The 9,875-nt window shown below is 35.2% G+C and overlaps 1 protein-coding gene across 1 annotated transcript in view; it reads right to left on the bottom strand.

Moving 5' to 3' along the window:
- The window catches only part of LMBR1 (limb development membrane protein 1), a 136,252-nt gene that overhangs the window by 77,910 nt on the left and 48,467 nt on the right, over positions 1-9,875 (bottom strand). Inside the window, exons 3-6 of the mRNA XM_008588664.1 lie at positions 6,766-6,892; positions 6,099-6,167; positions 5,233-5,297; positions 462-534 (exon numbers count right to left, since the gene is read on the bottom strand). Of these exons, the coding sequence (XP_008586886.1) occupies positions 462-534; positions 5,233-5,297; positions 6,099-6,167; positions 6,766-6,892 (334 nt within the window). The remainder of the gene's footprint in view (positions 1-461; positions 535-5,232; positions 5,298-6,098; positions 6,168-6,765; positions 6,893-9,875) is intronic.

Here is a 9,875-nt window from a genome sequence, read left to right as displayed (position 1 = left end):
ACAATATTCCCAAATAATAACAGAGTTCCTAAGTGAAACTTAGAGAGACAAATTTGGTACCTTAGGATCAAAGAAACACACTACTTTTTACCTTAAGTTACTTCAATAGAAGGAAAATGAAGTAGGGATATTATAGTCACTATGACAACAAGCAAATCGGCAACACCTCAGTAACTGCAAGTCACATGCTTTGAGATACAGGAGGGGCTGGTAGTAAACGCATGCCTAGTCCCTCAGGGGCCAATGTCTCAAAAAAGAGCTGCCCTTGCTAGATCACAGCCCACTTCAGCCAGGGCCTTCGGCCAACCTTCCTTCACTGGGGAAGTTACCTTCTTACTCTTAAGTCTACACCTCTCACAGCAGCACAAGACACTGAGAGGTTTATATTTTTTCCCTTCAATTATCTGTCTTCTTTTAACTAGATTTTTATATACTGGTCTAAATACATAATACACGCATACCATTTAGTCGTCTCTGGAGTGCTTCTTCCTCTAGGGTAATAATGTAAACTTGTTCATCCAGGTCTTCAAGAATCTAAATTTAAAGATGAAACTATTCAATAATGCAACAGTACAAAACTAGTACTGATGAGAATGTTTAGGCTATTCAGTCTATTATTTTAGGTAATGTATTCATTCAAATTACTAAGAACCCAAAATTAAAATGCTTAACTATTTTATTTACAAATTATATAAAAATATTTTACTACATAACTAAACACATCAAAAGTTGATTATCATAAAATTACATACAATTTAAATTGAATACTTTTAAAGTTTCACAGAGTACACTAAAGAATCTTGCAGTTTTATCAATGGCAAAAAAAAGAGTATGAATTTTAAAGAATCAGAAACCTAAATACAGTAAATATCTCTATGCCTGAGCCAAGATTTTAGAGCTAGAAGCAATAGATCACCCAGTCCAACATTTGTTTTCTCATTTATATTTACCTGCACAATATCTAAAACAAGAAATCCATAGACTATATCAGTAACATGCAATACTTTCCATTTATATCATCTTTATATACTAAAAACATTCCACACATGTTGAAGATCGGTATTATCAAAATCATCCAATGAACAGAACCCTAGAGAGTGGTATGTTTACATATACACCACTCACCACCAAGCCATACAACAGTAGTTCAAAAGAAAAACAGTCATACTAATCAATTACCAATTGTATGGGATATTATCTGCACTGTCTTAAAAACTGATAAACCTAACACTTGTTTAATTCTAGCTTTGTTAACATAGCTGTCCTTTTGTGAGAGGATCCTAACTATCTTCCTAGCTCTGGAGAAAATCTGAAAGAAGCCCACAGCTGGTATCAATGTTCTGGATCACCCAAACCCAAACTACTCATTCTCAGCAAAATAATAAGTTGTGAGGAGCTGGTGGACAAAACAAAGGAATGGAAACCCTATATATCCTTTCAGCTACCTGATAAGGTATTTTCAGAAAATGAATTCTCAAATCATCAGGTATCGAATTTACACAGGCTATGTAAATTTTATTTAGAGCAACCCAAAAATTCTCAATCTTTCAACAAATATGCCTGGTCGCCTGTGGCCTAGCACTGAACTTATCACTGGGTACACGTATCATCTCCACCCCTGGGAAGCCTAAACTTGAGAGGGAAGAAGGCAACCCAAAAATTCTCAATCTTTCAACAAATATGCCTGGTCGCCTGTGGCCTAGCACTGAATTTATCACTGGGTACACGTATCATCTCCACCCCTGGGAAGCCTAAACTTGAGAGGGAAGAAAAAATAAAGAATAAAATAAGAATAAATAAGTAAGTATACAAATAAATAATGACAAAGAATGACCACCTTATGAGGGATGAAGGGATGGGATAAAGTAGAAAGGGAAACCTAAACAGGCTAGCCAGTGAGACCTCTCCAAGGAGACAACAATGAAGCTGAAACAAACAAGTGGCATGTGCTGGAGCTGTGATGGTCCAGAGAAAGAAAAAAGAATAGTCCACTAAAAGGACCCTGGATGCAGTGAATTAGGGAGGAGTAATCCAAGACGGAATCCACACATGAGTAGGTGGGGACCGCATCTCTCTGGCCATGATACAAAGTTTCTTTCCCATCAGTGCTTCTCATCACTTTCTACCTGTTTGGATCAGAACTAACAGCGTTTGCTTTTCTTAAGGTCTAAAACATACAAAAAGACTTTTACTGTACAAATTGTCCAATAATCACTTATCGCCACAGGTATGTCCTAGTGTGAGTGAGTGACAATTTGAGGAGCACACAGATACTTGTGTTAAGTGCTGGCAAGCATCATCCCACTTGATTCTTACAGCCACCTATGAAAAACAGTCTGTTATCATTCCCATGTTATATCCCCAGAAACAAGGGTTTGACAAAGAAAAGTTATGTGCCTTCAAAGTTTATGTCCATAACTACTATTTGCTAATGGGGCTTAAATATGGGTAAGACATAGTCCTTGACTTCAAACACCTTATTTTCCAGTGTAGCAGAAAAGATGAGATGAATTCAAAAAATAATCATAGGATTAAAATAAATGTCATAACTGAGGCTTAAATAAAACATTACAAAAGTTCAGAGGAAGAAAGATTACCTCCAATTGGTGAGGAAAAAAGTTTTGGCCAGTGTTTTTGATGGTAGTGGCATGTTACCTGATAGATTAAATTACCAAAAGGAGGAAAGGCATTATAATCAGAGGAAACTATAAGAAAAACAGAGGTGGAGAGGTATAAAGTCTACCTTGTGAGAAAGTGGTTCTATTACTGTGGCACAATGGCAGAACCAGGGCTCTGAAACCAGCCTCTGAATTCAACCCCCGCCCCATCACACAGATCTGTGACCTTGTACAAGCTATTTAATTTCCCTGAAGTTAATTTACCCACAAAATAAGGATACCACCATGAAATGAAATTATGTGTATAAAATACACACTTATCACTAGCATATAGAATATACTCAATTACCCAATAAATAACATCCCATTATTATTGGATGTTAAGAACAAGAAAAGATAAGAGGCAAAGATAACTAAGGCTTTGAGGATATTACTAACAAGAGACAAGTTTGGGAGAAAAATTAGCTTTGGAAGGGAGATAAGTAGTTTGATTTTACATATGTTAAGCTTTCAGCTCCATGAAGTATTCTATTATAGCACTTAAAATGTACTGTAACTTGTTTGCACTGTCTTTTCCTCATTAGAATTAGACATTTAGAAGTGATATAGAAGTGGCAGAGATAGTCAGGAGCACAGAGCAGAGCCTTAATAAAACTTTAAACCAAGGACAGAACTTTAAACATTTGCCTATATTTAAGGGGCAGGAAATAGATATGGAGAAAGAGACCAAAGAAAAACCAGAGAAGTAGGAATAAACTAAATGAATGCAGTGTCACAAAACGTGAGAGGGAGGTCAATTTCAAGATTTGACAGCATGTGTGTTATATCTGAGTGTATATACACTCATGTAGTAAGTAAAAAATTTTATTTTAAAAAGAAGATATGAAGAGGTTATGACTTTCAAAATTAAGCAAGCACTTACTAAAAGAATATGCACCATAACATTTCCTCAGTGTCTGTCCTTAATAGATCACAATAGAGAAGACAAACATATAACCATAATGATTTAGTAAGTATTCCTAGTGAGACACAAACAAAGGGAAATATAAGAAATGTAGAGGAAGGAGTTTACTTTTGCTTAAAGAAGTAAGGCAAGGCTAAAAGATATGTAATAAGTACCACTGATTTCTGAGCTGGGCCTTCAGGTGGGTGGAACAGGTAAGAGGCACTGGAGGGACAGAGACATGCCTGGAGAAGGAAAGCCTAGAGCCTACTTGAAGCATGGCAAGTCAGCTGGTGGGCTAGAACCAAAGTCCCTGGAGGCTAGCAGGAGGGAAATGCAGTGTGGGCAGGCTGTGAAAGGCCTCTTAACATGTAGGTAGTTTACACTTGCGTTTGTAGACAATGAGAATTCATGAAGATAATTTTTTTTCCTTTTTTTTAAAACATTATTGATTATAAATGTTTGTGAGGCACAGAGTTGACTATCAATACCTGAGTATAATATGTGATAATCACATCAGGATAATTAAGATATTCATCAATACAAAATGTAGTCATTCTTTCTGTCCACTGTCCAATTTCTCGCTAGCCACCCTCTCTCTCCCTTTCCCGTATCTAGTAACCACAGTTCTGTTCTCTCCCTCTCAGCACTCAATGTGTTATGTTCTTTCTTTGTTTTGTCTTTCACTTTCTTTTTTTCTTTCTTTCCTAGCTCCCACTTATGAGGGAGGACATGCAGTATTACTTTTTCTGTGCTAGGCTTATTTCATGTAACATAATTTTCTCCAAGCTCAAACATGCTGCTGCAAATGGCAGAATTTCATTCTTTTTTTGGCTGAGTAGTATTCCATAGTGTATATATACCACATTTTCCTTATCCAGTCATCCATCGATGGACATTTAGGTTGGTTCCACATCTTAACTATTGTAAATAGGATTGTATAAACATGGGAGTGCAGGTATCCCTTCAACATGATGATTTCCATTCCTTTGGGTATATACCCAAGCAGTGGAACTCCTAGAACATATAGCAGCTCTATCTGTAGTTGTTTGAGAAACCTCCATTCTGTTTTCCTTAATGGCTGCACCAAATTACAGTCCCAACAACAGAAAGGTCCCCTTCATGAAAGCAATATAAATTACAAATTCCCTAAGTGCAGCTAAGAAATTATTTTCACATTATTAAATATTTGACAAAAGAGAACAAAACAGCAACCAGAGAAACTTAGGGACAAATCATTAGAATTACTACCAAGTGAAAATAATTTTTAAATGAATATATAGTATTTCTGAGATTAAAGGCAATGTATAATTCAATTAATCAAGATATAATATGCAGACAAATTTTCAGAAACAGGACTGCTTTGCAAAGTTTGAAATACAACAGTGGTACTGTTTGATATAAGACAATAAACAATCAAAATACCTATAAATATTTGCAAATTTTGTCTTAAAATTTCCTAGATGAATTTTTACCCAAGTGCCTACAATTATTATTTTAAAAGCAAAAACAAATTTGGTTTCCAAAGATGAAAAAGGTTTAAAAAACAACAATAATTTGAGTGATAAACCTACAAAAATTCTTGTATGTCTAAATGCTAGTTAATGATCTAAAAGATGCTCAAATGTAAACATATCTATTTCATAAACAAATGATTTATGACATACTTACTGTTGGTTTCACTAGCAACTGACCCATCACTGTGAACATACGGGAAAGGCCAACTGGTGTACACACTGCACAAATGAGAAGGTCACCAACAGTGAGAAAAATTGTAGTTCAGAGGCATGAGAGAGAAACTACTAGTCCATAAAAAATAAAGCAAATTCAATGATTAAGAACATTCTTGTCTCCGATTTAGATTCTCTCAGTGTTTTGTCAAAGGATTCTTCAACTACAGCAGTAAGGAAGCTAGAAGGGACCGTGGGAGGAGGATGAGCACTGCTACACTTAGTGAGAGGTAGGTGAAGATGAAAGACAGCTTAGGATATTCAAGATTCTAGCAGTGGGATAATAATAAATACTTCTGCTTTAAAAAAATTGAAGAAAACCAAGCAAAGACCAAATTAAATTTCAAAGTGACAATTATAGCTTTCAGTCCTTTGAACTACATTTATCTACTTATAATATACCTGAAATAGGTTGTGATACCTCAAGTAAAAGAAAAAATTTTGAAGTAAACACAACAAATTCATCATACAGAATTCTACTATTTCCATTTAAAAGCAGAATCTAGAATTGTGTTGGTGGAGAGGAGGGAGTGTGTGTGTGCACATAAGTATTTGAGAATATGTGTATGTGTGTATGTGTGCGTGCCTCTCTCTACAATCCAGTGAAAGAGGTTTTCCTTAGAGAAAAAAAGTATCTTATTATTTCAAAGTTTCAGTTTACCAAAATTTATCTTGAACTATAAAAAAGTTAGGGCAACTCAAAAATATCACCAAGTCGTTAAGGAATCTCTACAGAAAACTTCCCCAAAATTTTCCAGAATACAGAACTCTACTTTCCTATCAATATAAAGTCAGAAAAATACTTACAAAGAAGTAACAAACATCCCATCAGTGATATACAGGAATACAAATAGGGTAGATAGAACTCCCAGAGATCTATAAAAAATGTAAATATATTTTAATAAATCTAAAATACTGTACATTGAGATACAGTCAGCCTATATTAAGATATAGGCTGACTATATCAATGAATAGTAAACATCATAATTGCCTATTTGAGTTTACTAACCATTTAATTTCTAAACTGTACAATAAAAAGATCTAAAATAGAAGAAAAGGAAATAACTCTTTTGCAAAACGTGTTTGAAAGGAAGAAAAAAAAAAGCTTCTACAGAATTGGAATTTTAAGAACAGAAACCAATTAACAAAAAAACCAAAAATCTGACAAGCTGCTTACTCATTCTGCATATATAAAACAAAAGAATTCATTTATTTTCTTAAACATATCTGAAGACTTCTTAATTCTGTAAATTAATATCAAGGGCTGACCATACAAAGAATTATTAAATTTTTTGGCAGGGAGGGGGTGGCTGGCAGGGGTGGGGATCCAAACCCTTACCCTGGTGTTACACCACCACGCTCTAACCAACTGAACTAACTGCAGCTCATTAAAATATTCTTTAAAGTGATTGTGTAATTATATTCCAAACTATAGTCTCCATTATAGAAACTGGTTAATACAAGTAATCCGTACCATATAAAGATTCCATACTTGCAGCATCATTATCAATGAGCGCCGAAGCCACCCACACTATCCCAAGAATCAGTAAGGCAAGAAGAAGAAGCATAACCAGGGTTTCTAAAATGCGAGCTCGGATTCCCTGAAAAATACAAGAGATATAATTTTAATATTTTATTCCATTCAATAAACAATTAGGTTTCTGCCTATATGAAAGCATAAAATAATCCTTTGGAAGAGGAGAAAAATTTTATTTATTAACAGGAGAAAAACATTGCTTACAGTTTATGTGTAAACTGACATTTCTTTTCAAAATTATGGAAAATACTATCAAGCTTGGAAAAGCTTGGAATAAAGTACAAAAAAAATTCTTCATAAAAACATTAGGCAGAACCATTTTTAGCAATTAATTACTTTCCTAACATTTTCTACTAAGAAAGTAGATTAACAAATTTCTATTTGTGATTCTAATCGAGGGAATATAAGGCTAATTATGGCATACAGCCAAACAATTTAGTGAACATTAAACTTGGTGAAAGCCCAATGCACCAATTTACTGGAGAACATCATTTCCCATTAGAACGAATTCTGTGTAGCCCTTCACAGCCTCCAGAGCCCTCTAGTGTGCAAATGAAGAACTGTTCATTGTAATTTGACATTACAAACCATAGATATTTTTCATACCAGCTATGTATAATTCCTTTCTTCACGTTAGATAAAATTTTCTTGAATCCTTGAGGCTGGAGTGCAATAAAGATTCATTATGCATTGGGCCGGCCCAGTGGCTCACTCGGGAGAGTGCGGTGCTGATAACACCAAGGCCCCGGGTTCGGATCCCATATCGGGATGGCCGGTTTGCTCACTGGCTGAGCGTGGTGCTGACAACACCAAGTCAAGGGTTAAGATCCCCTTACCGGTCATCTTTAAAAAAAAAAAAAAAAAAAGATTCATTATGCACAATCTTTAAATAAATTTATTTCTGGATAGCCATTCACGTTAGATAAAATTTTCTTGAATCCTTGAGGCTGGAGTGCAATAAAGATTCATTATGCACAATCTTTAAATAAATTTATTTCTGGATAGCCATGTGTAGAAAAATGAAACTAGACCCATACTTATCACCATATACCAAAATCAACTCAAAATGGATTAAAAACCTAAATATAAGACCTGAAACTCCTAGAAGAAAACATAGGGGAAACACTTCAGAATGTAGAACTGGGCAAAGACTTTACGAATAAGATATCAAAAGCACAAGCAACAAAAGAAAAAATAAATAAGTGGGATTATATCATAAAAATCTTCTGCACGGCAAAGGAAACAAGCAACAGAGCAAACAGATAACCTACAGAATGTGGGAAATTATTTTCAAACCACACATCTGACAAGGGATTAATATCCGAAATACAGAAGGAACTCAAATGATTTAACAGTTGGAAAAAACCAAATAATCCAATTTAAAAATGGGCAAAGGAGCTGAATAGACATTTTTCAAAGGAAGACATAGAAATGGCCAACTGGTACTTGAAAAAATGCTCAGCATCATTAATCATCAGGGAAATGCAAATCAAAACCACACTGAGATATCATCTCACCACAGTTAGACTGGCGATTATCAAAAAGACAGAATGACAAATGCTGGCGAGGATGTGGAGAAAGAGGAACTCATACACTGTTGGTAGGACAGTAAATTAATACAGCTACTATGGAAAACAGTATGGAGCTTTCTCAAGCAACTACAAATAGATCTACCATATGATCCAGCAATCCCACTTCTGGGTATATACCCAAAGGAGCAGAAATCATGTCAAAGGGAAAACTGCACTCCAGGTTTATCGCAGCTCTGTTCACAATAGCCAAGATATGGAACCAACTTAAATGTCCATCAACAGACATCTGGAGAAGGAAAATGTGGTACACAATGCAATACTACTCAGTCATAAAAAAGAATAAAATTCTGTCATTTGCAACAGTATGGATGAGCTTGCAGAAAATTATGTTCAGTGAAACAAGCCAGGTACAGAAAAAGAAATGCCACGTGTCCTCACTCATAAGGCGAGGAAGGAAAAAAGGGAGGGAGGGAAGCAAGAAGGAAACACACTAATAAGTTAAACTTTCAGAAGGAAAGAATAGAACTGTTTACTAGAGGTGGGAAGCGGGGTGGGGGGGGAGGCCTAGCAAGAAATTGGTTCATGGACACAAGTAACGATTACATTTTGAAATGATGAACATGCTAATTATCCTGATTTGATCATCATACATTGTACACAGTTATCAATATTTAACTCTGTACCCCACAAACATGTATAATCAACTATATTTCTATTTTTAAAAGGTTATTAAATAAATGCAATTTTTTAAAAATGTAACAGGAGTCTCTGGTTCAATATAGAAGAATATAAAGCAGAAAACATTAAATGAAACAGGACATTTTATACGGATAAAATTTACTATCCACTGAAATATGTTCTATTTCTTTAGTTTAAATGATGAGTACATAGGGCTTCATTGTTGTTATTCATTATACTATATTTAAAAAAAAAGAAAACATTTTGGGCCGGCCCGGTGGCACACTGGAGAGTGCGCCGCTTGAGAGCACGGCGGCGCTCCCGCCGAGGGTTCGGAACCCATGTTGAGACCGGTTCCCGCTCACTGGCTGAGCGCAGTGCGGGCGCAACATCGAGGGTTGCGATCCCGTTACCGGTCAGTAAAAAAGACAAAAAGGAAAAAAAAAAAAAGAAAACATTTTGTGTTTATATCATATATGTTTATGTAAATTTTATATTAAACAAAAATTAATTTAAAAATTAAAAAATTGGGTTGCTTGTTTTTTTCTTGTAAAGTTGTTTAAGTTCCTTGTATATTCTGGATATTAATCCTTTGTCGGATGTATAATTTGCAAATATTTTCTCCCACTCTGTTGGTTGTCTTTTAGCTCTGTTAATTGTTTCTTTTGCTGTGCAGAAGCTTTTTAGTTTGATATAATCCCATTTGTTTATTTTTCCTTTGGTTGCCAGTGCTTTTGGGGTTGTATTCATGAAGTCTGTGCCCAGCCCTATTTGCTGAAGTGTTTCTCCTATGTTTTCCTTTTTTTTTTTTGTCTTTTTTTTTTTTTTGTCTTTTTT

The sequence above is a fragment of the Galeopterus variegatus genome, unplaced genomic scaffold (genome assembly GCF_000696425.1).
Source record: "Galeopterus variegatus unplaced genomic scaffold, G_variegatus-3.0.2 Scaffold4947, whole genome shotgun sequence".
NCBI classification, from domain to species: domain Eukaryota; kingdom Metazoa; phylum Chordata; class Mammalia; order Dermoptera; family Cynocephalidae; genus Galeopterus; species Galeopterus variegatus.
The sequence above is the reverse complement of the archived record's forward strand: the minus strand, read 5'-3'. Positions and strand labels throughout refer to the sequence as shown.